This window comes from Anoplopoma fimbria, chromosome 4 (assembly GCF_027596085.1).
Source record: "Anoplopoma fimbria isolate UVic2021 breed Golden Eagle Sablefish chromosome 4, Afim_UVic_2022, whole genome shotgun sequence".
In the NCBI taxonomy this organism is placed as follows: Eukaryota; Metazoa; Chordata; class Actinopteri; order Perciformes; family Anoplopomatidae; genus Anoplopoma; species Anoplopoma fimbria.
The window spans coordinates 8,537,290-8,558,657 of NC_072452.1; the positions used below are offsets into that span (position 1 = coordinate 8,537,290).

Consider the following 21,368-nt stretch of genomic DNA (forward strand, 5'->3'; position numbering starts at 1 on the left):
GGGTTTCTCAACATCAGATAGAGATGGTGTTAACTGATATCTATATTTGCATATCGTTGTAAGAAAGAGGAAATATACAGTGCTGTATAACAAATCTAATTAATTTTAGTCATAAGCAAGACATTTACATTTTGAAACCATTTTGTGCAACCAATTCTCAACTGTTTCCTTGAACAGGAAAGCTGTTAATATTTCTTCACTTCCACTGCAGTTACAGTAGAAGAAGGAGAAGAAGGAGTGAGGTGATGTGAAATGTCCTTTATTTTTCAGGAAGTCAGTGGCAATGAGATGTTCTGTCCATAGTCTCCCTCCAACAATCATAAAGAGAAAATCACAATCAATACATTTAAGATGAGAGTATAAGACATAATGAAATAATGCAGAAGTTAAAGTATAGTAATAACATCTATTAAATATAATAAAATATGACATAAAATATAGTACTGTGGTAAACTATTCTGAAATATCATAAACATACAAGAGGAGTTGGGAACATTTTTTAAAAAGAAAGTTAAAACAGGCATGGTTACATACTAAAGAAACACATCACATTTCCTTGGCATTGCTCCTTTAATGCACTGTGTCTGAGAACTTTATTAATGTAGAAAAAAAGTAAATACTCTATTCTGCTTCATTCACTTTGTTAATTACTTGTACGCTTCTATGCCACAATTCCCTCAGGGTCTGTACAAAAATTATTAGGAGGGGAAGACAGGGGTCAAAAAAGGGGGAGGGTCATATGTCATTTTCTCTTTCTCTAAAGGGAGGATAGTCTGCATTTATTTTAAAGTGCAGGTCTTTCGACATTTTCTCACCAGATTTACATTTTATGTCAGCCTTCCCTTGAACTGCACAAAGCCGTCGGCTCTGCTAGTTCATTCATTCACTTACTGACTGTGAAGTTTAGTAGCTTTTTGGCTCAGAAATGTAGTGGCTGAATGATTGGTTAACAAAATGTGGAATTTGGTGGATATTATGAGAATTACTGTTCCACTAACATAGTTTTTATTGTTCAGCCTTTTTAATTTTGTAATGTCTATTAAGTCTATATGAGTACCCATTTTGAAAGATTAAGGAAGTAGGTTATCCAAGAAAAAAACTTTAATTCAGGATTTAAGTAACTCTTTGGAGGGCCTTTCTTTTTTTCAAACATTGAACTATGAAGTTCAGCCTCCCCTCACCACCCCAATCATTTTCAAACCGCCCCCTCACAAAAAATAATGTTTTACAGTCTTCAAAGAAAGAGTCTCTCTTTGAGGACACATTATTAAGTCTGAGCTTTACAATTTCCAACAGCCAGTGTTTCCCCTCTCTCCAAGACTACACAGCGAATCCCAGACTGGGTTTGTTATTTATCCTCTGTTGGCCTTATGTGGAGAAGAAGACAGCAGTTTATGTCACTGAAGATTGATATCTGATTTTGGAGAGAAGCCAGAGGAAATGCTGCCGGTGTCCATCTCTTGTGTCCTGGCTACTCCCTCTTGTCCTCATTGCCCCTGAAACTGTTACTCCCACACTCAGCAGATAAGGTAAAACCCAAACGAGCTGTGAGATGGTCTTGATCTTGTGTTTCTGTTTGTTCTCCTGCATTTTACATCCATTTTTCCCCCCCAGTACACCTCATGTACTCTTCACTTAATGTATCATTTAATCAAAACCTAGAGAAAGACATAGCCGTGAATGTTTGTGGGCATTGATACTCCCAGTGGCTGGAGCACAGACTCAATCCATTTATGTCCTCCCCCTGCCATGCTTGTCAACCTGCACGTGTGTGTGGTTCTTTTTCTGGTTTGTACGTGCATCGCTGTGAGTGTCTATGTGTGTCTGCCTGAGCTTTTATCTTAATGAAAGGCTGCGCTGCTCCCGAAGAGGGTTGATTTGGTTAAGATCCAGGCCGCGGCTAGAGTGCTGACTCAGGAGTGCAGAAAAAGGGATGTAAAAAAACAGTGAGCGAGATGGGAGGGGGAGGAAACTGTGTAAGAGAGTGAATGATGGACCGGAGGAGAAGGGTTGAGGTGAGAAAAGTCATGGAAAGAGGAAAGTGGCGACAGTTGGGGTCAGTTTGGGTTTGAGTAATGAGCGTTTGGATCAGATATGAATCGTGTGGATGCTCTTGCTTTCTCCTCTGCATGACTTTCTCTGTTCTTCTGTTTAATGCCCGTCCTGCACACCCTTTAGTGCATGAACCTGAATTGAGCACTCCCTTGTGGAATGCACACATCATTGTTCCTCGTCCACACCTCGTACGTCTTCCACTGTCCACTCTGAGAGCGAGCAACCCATTCTTTCTCATTTCTTTCCTCACCTCGTCTGATATTCCCCAGGGCTCAAGTGCAAATATGCATCTCCCACGCGCTCCCCGCGGTCAGGGTTTGGGAGACTGTGGCCACACGCAGACAGACGACACACATACAAACACGCTTGTACACACACACACACACACACACACACACACACACACACACACACACACACACACACACACACACACACACACACACACACACACACACACACACACACACACACACACAGACATACACACACAGCAGCAGCCCAAAAGAACACAAACAAGGTTGAAAGCTCAGACCTGATGGATCACAGATCTGGGGAGCAGAGAGCAGGGATGCATTCGCCTTGTCCTTGTTTCTATGTTTAGTCTCACAGTGGCTCAGTCCTGTCTGCTTTGATGTCTTAATGTAGGCCAGTGTGTTGGGGAAACACACACACACACACGCACACACAGGGCTTCACACCCCAGTACATTGGCCTCCTGTGCAATAAAAGCCTCTTCATCATCAGTTGCAGAGTGGTACTTTGACTTTGCGTCAGCTTTCTCCCTCCACCCGCCTGCAGTGATGTCATCTGATCCTATGAGAGAATGCGACCCTCTGACCCTAATGCATTACCCCCCCTCACTATCTCCCAAGTACATTAGCATTACTCCCCCACCCCTTCTCTCCCCTCATGAGGCTGAACCAAGCCTTTGTCTCAGCCTCAGTGCCAGACAGTCCTGATTCAGCCAGTATTGCGCTCCTCAATCACAGCATCTGTCTGGACACTGGATGACGTCCAGACTGTTGAGGTCTCCCGCCATCACGCAGAGCGGTTTGCAGTTTTTGATTTGAAAGCTCTCACAGCATTTAACAGAATGCAATTAGGCTCAGGGGTTGACTTTTTGGTCGAGAGTTAGATGGGAATTTGATTCCACTTTTAAGTCTGTAAGGTAAATATACAACTACAGCCAGCAGCTTAGCTAAGCATTAAGACTGGAAACAGTGGGACTCAGTCAGCTCCTCCTAAAAGCCCTTCTATAGTGGATTAACACTATATATTGTTTGTTTAATCCGTAAAAAAAACCAAAGTGTAAAAACAATGATTTGTTATGTTCCAGACTATTTCTTAGACTCCCTGGAGTCTGAGCTGGTTGCCGGCAGACTCACTGTGACAGGATCATCAGAGGTCACTGCACCCGGCCAATAATAGTCCCGTCCGTAACTTGCATAAAACTGAATTATGGGGTTTGTTAAATCACTGTTTTTGTACTGGTAAGCAAATTAGTAAGTATTCTCAAGACAGCCATGCACGAGCCATGCAGAGCAACAAAAAACAGCAAAACATTAGTACAATAATACAGCAACAATATCCACTATTGGTGAATACATTTAGCCATGAAAGTGATACAAAGCAACAAAACACAGCTAAGCAACAACCATTTTTTGACGCACACACACATGCAGAGCAGCAATAAGACATAAAGAAAATATGACAATCTGAAGGTTGATCTTCATCAAATGTTTAAAGATGCATTATTACACTTTTTCATGTCAAAACAAGCTTTTCTCAACTTTGCTCCTATTCTTACGTACATACAAACAGTTTGTAGCCATGAACCAATGGCATCATACTTTACTGCATTTAACTGCATGTGCATTGCAGTTGTCCTCAGTTAATGATCAAACTGAAACTAAACTGTTTGACTGCACCCGGTTATATTGTGTGGTTCCTGTGGTTTTCTTTTCATGCCGGATGACAGATGTATTGTTTCACCTTTCATCCAGTTCTATACAATTTAAATAAACCACCAGTTGACACAAGAACAGTGGCTATGGCATAAAAAAGTAATGCCAAAGGAGCCATTTTCAATGCTTAAACAGAAGAGGCATTAACTGTATTTAACCTTCCACATATAAGGGAAAAGCTAAGAAAAAACTAAGCTGGCATTGTGCTTTAAGTCTTGCCATGGGCTTTGTTAAAAGCATGTTGTGTCTATATGTCACATAGCGGCAGGTTATACAGTCTACGGGTGTACGCAGCTGCTGACTGGCATGGGAGAATCAGGGAGAATGGAGGAGAGAAAGAGTCATTATGTGTGTTCTCATGGAAGAAGCTCTCCTTCCTGTATAGCGGCCGGGTAAAGCTCAGTCAATCATCAGCCACTCTGCCCTTTAATTCTGCCTATGTGAGCGACAGAGAAGGTTACACAGATGATAGGAGTGCATGATGGGAATATCCAGGAAGTTGAAGAGGCAGGAAAACTGGAGGAAGGCCAGATATAAATGCAGTTAGAAAGGTCAAATCACAATACGGGGGGTTACCCGTTTAGGGTGACATCAGCCGGATACATTACCACTGACTGATCATTTTTAAGTCTCTCAAACCCAGGGTGGTAATCTGTTAAAGGATGAAGCAGACGTTTCTCTGTCTTTGTATTGCAATGTGGCTGATTGCATCAACAGGCTGTCATTGTTTCAAGAGGCTTGTCTCCTTCGGGGCATCTGACTTAAGAGAAAAGAAAAATCCCCATCTTCCCTTCATTTGTCTTCATCATTCTTTAAAGGAATAGTTTGACATTTTGGAAAACACGCTAATACTCACTTCCTTGCCGAGAGTTAGATGAGAAGATCGATACCCCTCTCATGTCTGTGTGCTAAATATGAAGCTTCAGCGGCTGATTAGCCTAGCTTAGCATTAAGACTTGAAACAGGGGAAAAGAGCTAGCCTGGCTCTGTCCAACAATAACAAAATCCAGCTATCACCTCTTAAGCTCATTGATTAACACATTATATGTAATTTCTTTAATACGTACAAAAAGCTGCAGCGTCACTGAAACCAGAGCCCGGTTTGATGGTCCCCCAGTCTTTATGCTAAGCTAAGCTAGCCAGCTCCCGGCTGTAGCCTTATATTGAATGGACAGATATGAGAGTGGTATTGAGCGCTTTTTCCAAAATGTTGAACTTTTAAATTAACTTCACCCCACCGATTTGCAATAATTCTATCCGGGAAAGATTAAAAAGGAATAACAGAATATATCACTATTATAAATGGAAAATAGTTGAAGATACATGATGAATAATGAAATGTTAGTGGGACATCTTATGTCTGTCTCGTGATTATTTGAGACTTACATCAAGTCTAGTCTTTCGATCAGCACCAGTTAAAGGCTGTTTGATGGATATAAGTTTGACTGTAGGGGGAGATTTAGTGAGACGGAACAAAAGAAAACCAGCTGTGAGGCAGGCAAAGTTTATGAATGAAAACAGGAAATATGGATTGAGACAGAGCTGGAAGGAGAAAGACAGGAAAACAAGCATCTGTAGGAGATGTAAATATTGGGCCGGTAGGTTGACAGAAGTTTGACAGAAACGGCCCGAGCCTGAAGACACTCACTCAATCACATACACAGACGGAGAGAAAGAGGAATGTAATGTTTTTCCACAATAAAATTGATGTTTCTCTTGGTATGTGTATGTTTCCCTGATTTATCGGCCTCCCCTGTGCAGTCTGTATTGTTTACTAATGGAGAAATCCCAGCAATGGAGAAAAGAAAAGGAGGACATTAGTAAAAAATAGCCCTTTCAAACAAATGCGGTCTGGACATACCAACAAACTTATACTCTCAGCATAGGGAAGTTACCATTTCTTACTTCAGCTATACTCTACAGTAAGTTTAAAGGGTCATTTGGGAAAGGTACATATAGATTTTGTTACAGTCCCAAAACTTTTCCACATTTTCCCTCTTATCTCTGCGAGGATCTTTGTCTAAATCTTTAAAGCAGTCTGGTTTTGTAGAGTGTCTCTGTCAGAGTGAATGTTTTATGAGCTGTGGGCTGCTGGAGAGAATCTGTCTTCTTCTATCTCCTCTGTTTCCCCCAGCTTTTACTTTGTACATTTTTCACCATTGTTCCACCATAATGTTGTTGTTTCAGGAGATTGAATGTTTGATGCTACATATATTTTTTCTTGCAAATTGTCTCTGAGTTTGTGCCGTCTTCCACCAGGCAGCTGTTGGCCCCTGGATATCAGGAAATATGGTACACTCCCGATGGAGCCCGCAGGTCCTCCTCTCCTACCAGCACTGTAAGTCTATGAGACAGTTTGATATTCTTAAAACGCAGTGGGGAGCTGTAAGTGATCATAGAAGAGAAATGGATATAAATGCAGTTTATCAAATCCCATGGCAGGGGGATAGCAGGCAGTATGGTCAATAAATACTACATTTTATGCTTATAAAATGAGGTCCTATGCTTGAATGACTTATCTCTTGTCTCAGTGGGTGTTGAGCTTTCGTTGTTTTTGTCTTCCAGGGTCACTGCTTCTACCATGGAGAGGTTCTGGGCATGAAAGGATCAAGTGTTGCTGTTAGCACATGCTCAGGACTCAGGTAAGTAAAACTCCACCACTGGCTGTACTCATAAAGTTTTCAAATATTTAGACTTGGTCCCAATGGTGAAAGACATTTCTTAGAATTCTAAGAAGTGTCCCTTAAGACTAAATCCCTCTAAAAGTAAAAATCTGTTCTTGCTGTTCTTGCTGCTCCTGCAGTTAAGAGCAGGGAAGAGGACTTTTATGTAGCTTCAGAGTTACTTCAGCAAAGGAGTACAGAGCTGCAAGAAACGGAGCCAAGAGGAAAGTTCTCCCAATATTAAAAGCAGGGGGTTAGTGTTGCAGAATAAATCGTAGGGAAGGTATTTGTGATTGATCCAACTAGAGATGTGTTGGCAGCACTCGCTCAATGAATCAAAGCTTTTAGCTCCATTAATGCTAATTTTACTGCCTCAGTTCTTTTCCAGCTGACGTTTTAGGCCAGCAAACATGAATTAATGGATACATAGTCATTTCTTACTTTTACTGCTACATAACACACATAAATACATGTCTTACTGTTGTTCAACATTTCCAATTTTGGTCAATTTGCCAATTAGATGCAGAAATTTGTCCAAATGTTAGCGCCATTGTCACAGCTCTGAACATCACTATCCTCCACATTCAGATATGTAAAAAGCTGATTAGAAAACTCTTTCTTCATAAGAAACGAAGCTGATAATTCACTTTGACTATTTCAGAAATCAGGTTTCTCCTAAACACATCTTTAAGAAATCCGGTTTGTGCAGATTGTCATATTAAGATCAATATAAAAAACGCTTGCATCAGAGTCCAGCACAACTCTTTCCCTAAGCTGGGAATCCTTACTTTAAAGGGAGTTAAGATCTCTCAGGATTTTCCTCAGTTTCTTTATGAACATGATTTTGTAGATGAAAAGAACCAAAGCCTGCACAACGGTCCAGCCTGTGATCAAACCATGGCTGAGTAGATAAGGTGACAGGAAACAGTTGTGTGCAGTGTCTTGTGGAGTCCAGTAGGTTAGTAGGTCATTGGCTCGGAAGCTGGTTCATTGAGTACAGCTCAGTATGGAGATCCTGTGTTTTCTCCTGGTGTCAATCCAAAGCAGCTGAGCCTTCCTGCTAGAAACACCGGCAGCAGAGGAGGAACTGGAAAGCACTGACAGAAATCGTAGCCATATGTCTGATTTTGTTGGTTCATTGCTCTGCATCTGGAGGACGACTGCATGAATACGTCTTCTTAGTAATGTAGATTCTCTGGAGAAATGCAAAGGCAGCATAGAGACATTGACATGTGGGCGTCTAACCTCTCCAGATGTTTCCTACAGCTGCTTGACCTGCTGCTGAGTGCATGCTCGCGTGTTTGTGAATAGACTTTTGCGTTTATGAGGGGGTTTTGTGAAGAAGCCAGAAGAGTGTGTACAGCTCTGTCTGCCCCAGCTGATCTTCGTTTATAAACAGCAGTAAATAGCTTAAGACACTTAGCTCTGCTCCACCCATCTGTAAAACCAACACAACCAAATAAAAAAATCCCAACCCGACATGCAGCCTAGAATATATTACCCACGATTTAGTTTGACAATACAATTAAGGATAACCTTATGTTATTTACAATATTCAGATTATACCACAGTGTGGATATAGATAGACAGGATCATTGATCCACATTGATTTCCTTGAGCTATGATTGGATGGAACATTTACCAGTGTCTTGTTTCCCCAGGGGACTGATTTCTCTGAACACAAGCGTCAGCTACCTGATAGAGCCTCTTCCCGTTTCCACGGGTGCAAAGCAGCACGCTGTGTTCCGAGCCGAGAGTCTCCATCTACCCAGAGGTAGCTGCCTGCATCACCATGGCAGCGAGGAGCATGAGGAGGGGCTTAACGACTTCATCCATGGAATGATGTCACCGCGGAGCCTGAGGGTGAGTTGGGACAGGACAATAGACGATCACCTGCCCCAAAACCCTTTGCAAGTTTCACACAAAGCATTACAATATTGTGATCACATATTCTGTATCTGTTTTCAGGAAAAAAGGGACCTGAGCCAGAATATGAAGTATGTGGAGCTGCTGATAGTGGCAGACAAGGCCGAGGTGAGGACAGAGTGTTGTGGATTTGGTAATATTTGGCACTTTTTACCGAGACAGGAATTAAAAATGATGAGAGCATTAAATGTTGGAGGACAGGTATCATGAGATAGCAAAGCAGCATGCTGTCAGTAGGTGTGAATCTAAGTGTGAATGGTAGTCTCTCTATATGTGTTAGCCTTGTGGTGTGCCTCGCCTCTTAAATATAGAATATGTCAGTATTCTTGCAACCATTGCTCTATTTAAAATAAGTGGTAAATATAAAGATCTGAATCACATCCTGTTTGTCATCTGAAGTCCCCCTTTGAGGTTTGGGAAGAAAACGTGTGGGTGTGTCTATTACTGTGAACTATGTGGTTTTATGTCGTTTTCAGTTTGAGAAGCAGGGGAGTAGTCTCGAGAAGACCAAACTGAAATTACTTGAGGCGGCCAACCTAGTTGACAAGGTAGCATCTGATGCAAAACATTAAAACCAAAAACAGACTCATCAGATTCATCCCACCTATATCGAGAAGTGACAAGTCAAATTCTCTGTGACATTTTCTGTCCGCCCATGCAGTACTACAAGGCCTTGAGCATCCGTGTGGCGTTGATCGGTCTGGAGGTGTGGAACAACCAGGACATGATCAGCGTTTCAGACAACCCTCACAGCACTCTGGCAGCATTCCTGTCCTGGAGAGGCAAACAGCTCCGCACGCTCCCCAACGACAACGCTCAGCTCATCACGTCAGTGTTTCTCCCTCACATTTATCTTCCCCATTTGTCATTCGTCCCCCTTTCCAATGCTAGTGTCCCACCTATCTCCTCTATACCTTCTGTCCTGTGGGGTAGATCTCTCAATTGATTCTATCTTCATTGTGTGAGACAATAACTATCACCAGTTGTATCCCACTGGGCCGTTGTCCAGCTGGAACTAATCACCAGTGGCGTTCTGTGTCTCCAGAGGGAGTGGTTTCCAAGGCACCACCATCGGGCTGGCACCTCTCAAAGCAATGTGCTCCGACTACCAGTCCGGTGGAGTGAACAGGGTGAGAGACAAGAGTCCAAACAAACCTTAATCCCCCTCACTTGTTTAAATATCCAGATGGGCTTGCTGTAACTCATGTGGTACAATGGGTCAGACAGTAAATGTAGGATTGTTGAAGTAGACTTGAGCAAGATTTTTTTTTACTTTTGTTTACTTATTTAATATTGTTACTGTTTTACTGCTTATTTGCTTATTTATAATACTTGTTTTTGATCTTGTTTTGCACTATACCCTATGCTGCTGTAAATCCTCTAAATTTCCCTGCTGCGGGACTAATAAAGGATTATCTTATCTTATCTTATTTTATGAACCCTAATTTCTGTGCCAGAACCAAAAGTGTATCCCAGATTAATAATTCTCAATATCTTGACTTTGTCAAAAATACCTTAGATGATTTGTCTTTGTCTTTGTATGTATTTTAGGTAATTTTTTGTGGAACGCTAGTATGTGTCCAGCGATTTCTCCAACTTGCAATGAGAAATGAATAACATAATGTATTTTAACCCACCTCCCTAAAGAATTGACCTTTTCTTCAGATCTTTATGTGATCTCTATGCGTTCTTTTTAGGACCACTCAGAGTCAGCTGTTGGTGTAGCTGCCACCATGGCACATGAGATGGGCCACAACTTTGGCATGAGCCACGACAGTACAGGCTGCTGCCAGGCCAAGGCCGAAGATGGAGGTTGTATCATGGCAGCTGCTACTGGGTACGATATGCAAGTGACCTACAACCAAACCAATGACCGCTATTAAATTAATAGGGACAAGAGAAACAGACGAATTGAAAGGTTACATTTGATTTGAAAAAAGTCTTGAATAATGTGTTTGTGCGTCTTCCTCTTCATGGTCCAGGCATCCATTCCCAAGTGTGTTCAATGATTGCAACCTGAAGGAGCTGAAGAGCTACCTGAGCTCTGGAGGAGGGAAGTGTCTCTTCAACCTGCCAAACACCAGATCCATGTATGGAGGGCAGCGCTGCGGCAACGGTTACCTGGAGGATGGAGAAGAATGTGACTGTGGAGAAGAAAAGGTGTGTTGTGTCTCTTGAATGTAGCCATATATATATTGTCATGTATGTTTTTGCCTGACTCTACACTCTTTGTGCAGGAGTGTACCAGTCCCTGCTGTAACGCCAACAACTGCACTCTGAAAGCTGGAGCGGAGTGTGCCCATGGAGTCTGCTGTCATAACTGCAAGGTACTAACATCCATCTAGCATTCACAATCATCTAAATCTGCTGATCATCCCATGAATGATGTGTCCCCTTGGCTATTTCTCACTTTAAGATGAACATCTTTGTGATAAAATTAAAGCTCTAATTCTGTCCTTATATCTGTTGTCATCTTCCTCATCCCAGTGTGTTTCCTAACTATTCTTCCTCCTGTCCATCTCTGTCCAGTTGAAGAGCCCAGGTGTGCTGTGCCGTGCTCCCTCGGGCTCCTGTGACCTTCCAGAGTACTGCGATGGGAAGGAGGAGTCTTGTCCTGCTAATTTCTATTTTGTAGACGGTACATCGTGTGCAGGTGGGCAGGCCTACTGTTACACCGGCATGTGTCTGACCCTGGAGCAGCAGTGTCTCTCCCTCTGGGGACAAGGTGGGTAAACTGAGCGCTAATAATGTATACATCTTATTTCCCAAAAGGGGGCATGTATATTTTAGTAAGATGCAGCTAATAAACATTATTGTAATTGTAGCATGTCATACATGCGCATATAGTCCGTTTCCACTTCATTGGGCACACCTAGCTAAAACTAATGCAGTCTAATTGAAATTAAGACAAATTCTCGATGCAAAATTTCCCAAAAATACACATTGTCAAATCTCAAGAATGTTTGGATTCCATATACAAATTAAATTGACCATTTAATGTCCATTTTGAACGATACATTGTGCCGCCCAATGTCTTGACAGCATGTGACATCTACACAAATTGTGTATTTGTATTAATTGTATGTGGCAAAAGTTTAAGGTCGATTTTGAATATCTAATACTGACGTTGGACATGTTTTTTTGAGTTAAACTGAATCAAGGAGAATCCTGCTCTCCTCCTTCAGTTTCCATGGCTAGAAGGATAAAGGTTTCAAAGAAATAATCAGTTTAAATGTGGGTAAATATGTACCACTTAATGTACATGCACACAATTCTAGCCATCAAACAATCTCATATTTAATCTTCAAAGCAGTTAAACATACAGTTTGAAGTGGCTATGCCGGGTAGAGTTAGAGATGATGCCTCAGTGGGTCACAGGATTACGGATTGTTATTGGACAGTGTCCATATTCACGTTGTGACAGAGCCTCCCTGGAGAGCCTTTGTAGTACCACAGGAGCCACACTGAACAGTAAGGGATGCCATCTGGTCTCCATGAGGTGGTCACATTACACACTGTGCACACATTTACTGCGTGTGTGTGTGTGTGTGTGTGTGTTTGTATGTGCAGATTTATTCATGTGTTTCTGTGCACTTTCTCCCCTCCGACCACAGATGGCCGTCCAGCCCCTGACCTGTGTTTTAAGAAGGTAAACGAAGCTGGGGACATGTATGGGAACTGTGGCAAAGATCTCTTTGGGAAGTACAGGAGCTGTAAGGAAAGGTGAAGATCGAAACAATTTTCATATACTTCATCTATCACGTTTTGGTTCATATACATTTCCTGAGAATAATCAGTCTCACCAAACTGATGATAGCCTTTTTTATGCTCTCTGCCAGGGATGCTCAATGTGGGAAAATCCAGTGTTTAACCACAGCCGCCAAGCCCCTTGAGAACAGTGCTGTGCGTATAGAAACCACTGTCAGCGTGGGCACCAAGAAGATCCAGTGTATGGGAACCCATGTGTATAAGCCTGGGCAAGGGGACGAGGAGGGGCAGGGTGACACTCTGGACCCAGGACTGGTCATGACGGGCACCAAGTGTGGTGTTGACTCAGTGAGATTTACGAAATGGAATTTATTGTTGTGGCAGAGAGTATGCTTTAGATCTATTTTTGAGACGTTGGTTTTTTTATTACCTGTCAGAGAGCCGCATTTAATTGTTATTTACGAACTTTGTGGCTCCAGTCTTTGTCATGTTTAAAATTAAAACTGTACCACTTAAAGGAACTACTTCATTGTTTAACCCCTGCTCTGTCTTTCATCCTCACACCAACTCTTTCAACAGATTTGCTTTAATGGAGAATGCCGCAATGCATCTTTCCTCAGAGCTGATGACTGCAATGCCAAGTGCCATGGACACGGGGTAAGTGTCTATGTGTGTGTGTTTGTTGGTTTGAGGAAGGATGCTGGGAAGATTAATTTTCAAAGAGTGTTGGGGTAAGATTTGGCTGCCTGCCCACTAAATATGAAAAAGCTTGGCAGTCATGCAAGACGTATTTAGCTCTTTTACTAAATCAAAGTAGCAATATAGCAAAGTATAGATACCCCAGTACAAGTAAAAGTCATGCATTCAAAATCTTGCTTAAAGTAAAAGCACACACAAAAGTATTATAAGTAAAATGTATGTAAAGTAACTTGTCAGATAAATGTGGTGGACTAATAAGGATCTTATTTTATAAAGTCAAAAAAAAAGAACAAGTAACTTAAAATGATACTTGAATGCTCTTTATTACCTGTCACCACTGAACCTTTAACTTTCTTCGACTTGAAATGTTTTTGACAAACTTCTTTAGTGTACTTAAGTGTTATGCATTCCTAAACCTGCATGTCAATGTAATAAATCGAATACTTTTTGTTGTAATTTTAATGTGTAATATTCCTTCACCAGCTGTGCAACAACAATCATAACTGCCACTGTGATGCGGGCTGGGCTCCTCCTCTGTGTGACCAGAAGGGGTCTGGTGGGAGTGTAAACAGTGGACCTGTCATCAGCCACAGTGAGACGCTTATTTATATACATTTTTTCATATACTGACAGTTTGGTATATGTCTTTGAAATTATGCAATTTTCTGACTATCGTCTAATGTTCTACTGCCAACAGGCAATCTCCTTCCAGTCCTGGTGGTCCTTCCCCTGGTTCTCTTTGTGGTTTTGTCTGCTGTTGGACTCTGGTGCTGCTACAAACATAAACTCCACCCACTGAAAACCTCATCTCCTCCTCCAATGTCAAGGTATGGCATTCTGGAGAGTAAATTACCAATCCTCTACATTATAGTGAAGTTAAGTTTGCTTACTATTTATGTTCTATGTTGTTTGGATGTGAAAATACTTTTGAATTTGTGTTTCAACCCTCAGTTGTTCAGTCCCAGCTGACAAGCCTCTGACCGACAGCCATGTGAGCGGTCATGCAAACCCGATTTTCTTGCTAAAGAAACAAGACTCAGACCCCTTGGTAAAGAAGCCCATTATGACCAAGACAATACTGCTATTCTCTGTTGTTTGTGAATATAAGAAGAAGCCACTGAACCTCGTTATGGTTGCATTCTTCCACAGGGGAAGTCCTCTAGTCCGAGCCCGTCCTGCTCAGCTCGGTCTAGACATGCTATAGTGCGTCCAGCAGTGAAGCCTCCTCCTGTACCTGCGTATGCTGCAGGGCAGAAAGAGCAAACACCTCAGCCCCAGATCCAATACTCTCCTATGGGTTACACTCCACCTTCGGTTAAATCAGCGCAGCTCACCGAGCAGAGACGAAACCAGGTCCCTCCATCACCCTCAGAACGCCCGCCTTTACCTTCCCTGAATGCCAAAACCCACTCACAGCAGTCAGTAGTACCCAATACCCGACCAGACCCCCCAAACAGACCTCCACCACCTTGTCCTGTCAACAAACTATCAGGGGTGAGTATGTTTGTATGTGTTTGAATAGAGACAATTTTGCTCTAGTTTACTGGGTGTGAAATGTTTTTTTTTTGTTATTTTGATGCAGGAACAGCAACAAATGAAAGGCCTGCAGGTTACCACTAACGCCCTGCAAAGAGGGAAAGCTGCTTTGGCTCCATCTGCTGGACAGAAAAAGCCGAACAGGTAATTTATCTGGTGGCGTTTTCTAATGTAAATCTGTACAAACCCCTTGTTAACTTCTCTTTCTCTTGGTTCTTATAGAAACTAACAGCTCTGGGAAACATTGGGTACCACCACTTTCATCTAATAATGGACTGCGTCAAACTGTCTTTTTGAATATTAGCAGCTGACAAGGAAACTGAAGTATATGATGAATACTTGACACTTTGTGGTCTACAGTGTACTTACACTCGTGTATTGAGAGAAAATGGGAGAATCACAGCGAGTCATAGTACATATTACAGTTAGTACATTTTAAGTCACAAATCTTTTTAGATTTATGCTTAATATGTGTTTTGTAAATTAACGCCATGTGTCTGCTTTCACAACTTGAATCAGCAAACGCTGTGAATTTAAGAACTTTTGTTATTATTCTCCCAAATGTTAATGGTAATGTGAAGTTGTTCCACATGTGCAGCAGTGTTGGTACACTGGTCCAGGAGTATTTATTTGCAAAAGAAAATTCATGTTTACAATGCAGCCTATGTTTTCGACATGGTGTCTCTTTAAGAGCATCAGCTGTACAGGGATGTCTTATATTAAGAAAAGATGCCAATATTGAAGTGCTTACGCTTCTTATGTGTGAATAAGAACGGGATGTGAACTGGACTAAATGGGACCAGTGAAAGCCCTACATGCATGCTGTAAGTATATACTTATGATGAGAGATATATATCTGAAATGTAGCAGGAAATGTTAGGGTTTTGTCAGTTTGTTATTAGTTTTGTTTTAGTGATTTTATACTGTTGTGGTCTTGCACTTTGAGCAATCATTTTAGTGTCAAATACTCAGGAAGCCTGCAGAAGGTGAGTATTTGATAAAGATTTTGGGTGCTGTATCAATTTAAGGTGACCATTTGAACCCACACTGTTTCTTAGTTCTGTCACTGACTATCAGCGATGAATTCCTCATGTCCATGGCAACATTTCAAATAATTTTGCATTGGTAAAACAAAATATGAGCCATAGATGTTTACGTGACATATGTCAGTTAAACATAAAAATGTCACCATAAATTTGAATCATTTTGCATGTTCGTCCAACGCTGTTACTGAAACTGCTCAGTGAGAGTTCCTCGTGACCAAAATGCTATAATGTTTCTCCTCTATCTGAGGAGACTATGTTATATATTCTATGCTGTGTAACATCGAATACTTTGTAATTACTGTGAGGTACTGTTCAAAATTGTGGTCCATTTGACCACTTGGGGGATGACCTGGTTTTATCTGTAATATGTAAAAAAAAAAAGAAAGAAAGTCTGTCAGCTTCCATGTTTTACCTTCTTATCAGATCTATGCAAACCCTGGCACTGTGCAACGCTGTGTCTTCAACTGAAATTCAAATAAACACACAGGGAAATAAAAACATAATGTTATACATTTTAACTGGTTTGTGCTTTGTCAATGCTTGTTATCTTGTTCATACCTGGATTTAAACACTGGGGGATTCAAGATCATGTTCAGTAGTAGCTTAATGAATGAACAACTTTAGAATAATATACATTTCAATATAGCTGCAAGCAGCAATTCATGCACACACGTACAATGACTTTGTAGTGACCCCGTTGCCTATCAAAAAAGGCCACTACGGTTGCTGATTGCTTTGTTCCAACGTGTGCAATAAATGACGAAAAGTCCAGTTTAAAAAAATAAAGGCAATTTATATGCTTAGATTCGCAGGGTTCCCAAACACTATCGGAGCACAGCCACTTTCTCTGTCATACGTGTATTCTCTCTTTCCTTGCTTCTCTCAGTCAGCAGCACCTGTCTCAGGTAACCCCACTGATGAGAATAACCTCTTGCCTAATTGAAAGGGCCACTACGCCACCAAGTGGAGGAAGGTTCACCAAAACAAAACAAAATGGCTCCTTCAGACTTCAACATTAAGGGCTCTTCTGGAAAACATTTCAGAGATACACAATGTTTTACATTTTTTTACAATGTTTTACACAGCCAAAAAATCTGCTGCTGCTCCTCACAAGTCTGTATGAATGCTAAACTAATGTTTGACAGTAGAGTTAAAAAGTGAAAAATGAAGCCTAGTGTCTACAGTGCACTATAGTACATTGATTTTCTCTGCTCTATTGTTTCTGCTAACATGCTTGGTAAAAAAAAAATGGAAATTGTTTGACTATAATAATTCTTGAACAGCTGAATATTGTAATGACTTTGTGAACATATTGGAAAACATTTTTGGGAATTTGAGTAAAATGATATTCCCGTTCTGGCCACTTGGGGTCAGCGCAACAACCTGGAGCACAACTGTTGGCCACCTGAAGAACGAAAGTTTATCATTCACTCAAATTGTAAGTACTGTTTTGGTGTCCACCAACTACTGCGGGAAATATCTGACCCTTTAGCTGCTGAAAGGTGACCAACTGTTTACCTGCGTGTTGTTAACTTTATCCTGTCTGCTTTTTGGTGCTAGATAAGTAATATACAGTGGGTTTATCAAAGCTTTACACAAAGACGGCCACCTTAAGACTTATCCAAAGTAACTCATTTGTTGGCACAAACTAAAACAATGAGCTGAAAGTTGCTTAAACAGTCTGTAAACCTGAAGGGAACAGCAGAGTTTGATGTCAGTTCTCTTTGGCTTCATCACTACAAGTGACACCTTTAGTTTTTTATTCAATTTATACCAAATAAGTGTTACATTCAAATCACTTCATTGTTTCCCCTATAGGGGACTGCTATTTTTGGTTGTGTAGGAGGCCTTTGGTGTCATGATGCATTTCCTCTGCTTATTAAACGATCGATTATATATCGATAGTGTATAGTATGTTTAAATGACAACCCCCCCCAGCACTGCTGGAAATGCCGAAAGGTGCCTGCCCTTTAGATCTCCACATCCTTCACCGAGATGAAAGCTCTCTGATTTATTATAATCAAAAGGCTGCTAAATACCAAGGCCAGACCCCCTGAACCAACCTTCCCACAACACACACACACACACACACACACACACACACACACACACACACACACACACACACACACACACACACACACACACACACACACACACACACACACACACACTTTTGGTTGACTCTCTGCAGACTGCAGAGCCAGGTTATCCTCCAAAGGGAGGGGAAGGGAGATGTGACATTGGCAGGCAAAGGTTTTAGCACGTGGCTTAATTGCAGCCAGCCTTCTCCTGCTGAGCATAATTAGTGTTAGCTGGCATGTCACTTCCTGTGGAGTATCATTTATTAGAGATGATGATTGGCTGAGAGAGATTAAAAAGCTGGGGTGACACCCCCGCCTCCCCTCGCAGCGGGAGGGTGGAGCAGCCAGTAGGGCAGTGAGGAGAGGATCTCACCTGCTGAACGCTCCCCTGCTCTGTAATAATGACCTAATTAAGCCTGACTTGTTTTTTCCACTTGTGATGCTGATTACCACACTCGTTTCCTCTAAATCTGTCCCCCCTTTCTGCTAAGATTTTTTATCCTGAGCTTCTCTATTAGTCTCTTCATTACTTTTTTACAAGTAGGCCTTTTATTTGAGAAGCTTAATATTCTGCAGAAAAAACATTAACCAATGCAAATTGGTTAATGTTTGTTGTTTGCCCTAGTTAAACTAAAGGCAAACACCAGCTGATACATCACTGTCTATGCATTCTAGCATTACTATGTACTATGCTTAACTATCACTTCTTCCAGGGTGTTTAAGAGTTTAAATCTACATACTGATACAATGTCAAATGTTTTGGTCCAACTACAGTGATTTGTTTTTGAGTGTGTGAGTTCTATGGGGAAAAGTAATCGAGGAAATAGTGAATTAGGGATTTCAGACACTGCCAGTGCGATACATTTGTAAATTGTCCTGTCAAAACAGGGCGGTCAAGGATGAATTAGACACAGTTACCGAAAACAGTTGGAATCCCAGCAAGCAATTTTGTGTTTAAAAGACGTCCAACAGCTGTGTATAGGTAGACCTGACGAGGCTATAAGACGGATAAATATGGGCTGTCAGTGAATGTTTAGTAGACTTCTAATAATAAACCAAGTATACTTGCCCCAATACGGATTGTTTTGTTTGTTGGCAATTATCAAATACCAACAGCTGACATGTAAGCAAGATACTGTCGGCTCTTGTTAGGGCACTCCAGCAAAGCTGGGAGATGGATCGATTGTATCAGTTCATTTGTATTCATGGTTTAGGACGATTCAAAAAAAAAAAAAAAACATGCTAAAGGGCATGGACACTAACATGATCAATTTTGTTTTTTTGTCTTCAAGGCATAGTTAACGTTTTTTTAAAAGTGAGGTTAGTGAAAGTTAATATTAATAAAATCACTTTGTTGTTTTTAGGCCTAATTTATTTTTAAGGCATTGTTGATAGCATCTGATATGAACAAATTTAAGGGCCTGTATTTTTAAGCCATATCATCCAGCCCGACCCTGTTTTTTCAGACCTTGCTTATTTGAGTTACTCCTGTATCGTTTAAGGTCACCCAAATAAACTACTTTTTCCAGGATTATAGGAATGCTTGCTTGGACTTAATGTCGTCACTTTTTCTCTTGCCATTTTCTTGTGAGTGCACATGGGCAAGTCTCAAAAGAGATGAGAAGGACGCAAAATGTCTCCATCCTTGGCATCTTCCATATTCACCTCCAGAAAAAAAGAGCTCCTGGCAGCTGCACAGAATTTTTTTTTAGGGGGAGCAAGACAGCTACAGACAGCTGCTGGCATGGCTGCAACTGCAATTAGACTTCCCTGCAGTTTTCAAATGACCTCTACCTGACTGTTGATAAATTCTATAACTGACCATCATAACATTAGACTGTTAAATAAAGATGTACGACCAGAGCTATATCGTGATATACAGTAGGCCCTTGTTTTTATGCCTTGGTAACGGATATGTATAGCGTGTTAATTCAATAAATAAATAGTCTACATGAAATAGCCACATGGTAAAGTCTATTTTTGTATTCTCCTATGTAAATTAAATACTTGGCAAATGAGAAGTACTGAGTATTTTCTCATTTTGTTTAAAATGAACAGTTTCAAATATGAAATTGGCCTAGCTTAGGTGACAGCAACTTTTGTATGAGTCAAAACTGCTGATAATTGGCCCATAATAATTCATAAACATTTACATCTTGGCCTGAATCAACTGCATTTAAGGTGTATATAGGGTCCCTAACCTCATTGATTTTGATAAAATTGGTTATAATAACCAAGGTTAGCTGTAGTTGTTTGTTGGCCTCCACCAGGGTTGTCCCTTGTCACTGATCCTGGTGGTCATTTTAATTGACAGGATTTCAAGGTGCAGCCGGGGGGATGGAGGAGAGTGTCCGGTTTTGGTGAGAGTCAGTACCTCTGAAAACGGTGGATTGTACCCTGCGTGTTGGGATTGGGGCATTGCCCCAAGCGTGGGAGTTAAGTATGTGAGGGTGAAGAGTGAGATGGACAGGGCAGTTTGTTGGTGCGACAGCTTTGATGTGGGCGCTGTAGAAGGAGCTAGCCAAGGCAACGCTCTCAATTTATCAGTCCGTCTACGTTCCGACACTCACCTATGGTCATGAGCTTTATGTAGTGACCAAAAGAACGAGTGGCTGAAATGAGATTCCTTTGTAGGTTGGCAGGGCTCTGCCTTAGAGATTATTATTTTTATTCTTTTTTTATTTTAATCAGGCAAAACAATTGAACACACTGGGGCTGCTGCACCATATGCATGCAATTTTTAATATGTCTTCAATATGGGATGGCCTGGATCGTCCCAGATGTTTAGCAGGGATCAGGAGCTTCAGGCCTTTACACTTAAATTGGATAAAATCCCACAACTAAAGATTTACTGGCTCATTTAGCAGAGTAAATGTCCAGCTGTAAATAGTGGTCACATAGTGTATTTAAGGATAGTATCATTAATGGTCACAGTTACTGTTTTTATGCGATATTCCTGTACAATAACCTTTAATAATGTCTCTATTCAAACAGGGAAGGTTAAAACTGCAGTCCAACAATGAGTGCATATTTTTTTGCCTTCGGTGTTTATGGCTGGGTCACTACCCGGGGGACTGATGGTGGGTTGTATAGCTAAGTGTTGCTCTGATTGAGGTACTTGCCTCTGGCAATAAAAGGTCAACATAAATGATTAATGAAAGGAAAATGTCATAAGGGAGGGGGGTAAAAGAGGTGTAAGGTAACTTGGGGATGTATCCTACCTCCTAATTATGTTTATACTTTTACATTTTATTATACCATCCTTATTCATTTTACCGCATGTCAAATTTGGAGTATAGGTATCTGATTAGAATGAAAAGTAGCTCTATTTACATGTGGCTTCATTGTTCATCAAAGACGGGTTGCTGTTAAATCAGACAGACAAATCGACCTCAGGCTCCGATTATGCATATTCAGATCAATGCATGGAGAATTCCTTATGAACCTCCTACAGAGGTGAGTTCACTGACACGACTCTGTTTGAGTTCAGACGAAAGCTCTTTACCTCTAATTAGAACCCTTGGCAATTGTAATGGATGCCCTTATGAAAATATATTTAATGACCTGATATCAGCAGGAGACCATCCGCTGATGTCTGATCCATCTCATTAAGACTCCTACTGTACATTGTGTGTATGTGTATGTGTGTGTGTCATTGATTGAAACAATTACAAGAACATTCTT

General features: G+C 41.2%; 1 protein-coding gene across 1 annotated transcript in view; it reads left to right on the top strand.

Moving 5' to 3' along the window:
• The window catches only part of adam19b (ADAM metallopeptidase domain 19b), a 17,828-nt gene extending 1,784 nt beyond the window's left edge, over positions 1-16,044 (top strand). Inside the window, exons 4-23 of the mRNA XM_054597102.1 lie at positions 6,282-6,360; positions 6,588-6,664; positions 8,347-8,548; positions 8,654-8,719; positions 9,088-9,159; positions 9,273-9,439; positions 9,657-9,741; positions 10,309-10,448; positions 10,594-10,771; positions 10,849-10,938; positions 11,141-11,336; positions 12,226-12,334; positions 12,451-12,667; positions 12,899-12,976; positions 13,502-13,610; positions 13,716-13,845; positions 13,970-14,066; positions 14,168-14,512; positions 14,601-14,698; positions 14,777-16,044. Of these exons, the coding sequence (XP_054453077.1) occupies positions 6,282-6,360; positions 6,588-6,664; positions 8,347-8,548; positions 8,654-8,719; positions 9,088-9,159; positions 9,273-9,439; positions 9,657-9,741; positions 10,309-10,448; positions 10,594-10,771; positions 10,849-10,938; positions 11,141-11,336; positions 12,226-12,334; positions 12,451-12,667; positions 12,899-12,976; positions 13,502-13,610; positions 13,716-13,845; positions 13,970-14,066; positions 14,168-14,512; positions 14,601-14,698; positions 14,777-14,783 (2,542 nt within the window). The 3' untranslated portion in view covers positions 14,784-16,044. The remainder of the gene's footprint in view (positions 1-6,281; positions 6,361-6,587; positions 6,665-8,346; positions 8,549-8,653; positions 8,720-9,087; positions 9,160-9,272; positions 9,440-9,656; positions 9,742-10,308; positions 10,449-10,593; positions 10,772-10,848; positions 10,939-11,140; positions 11,337-12,225; positions 12,335-12,450; positions 12,668-12,898; positions 12,977-13,501; positions 13,611-13,715; positions 13,846-13,969; positions 14,067-14,167; positions 14,513-14,600; positions 14,699-14,776) is intronic.
• The last annotated feature ends 5,324 nt before the right edge of the window (positions 16,045-21,368 follow it).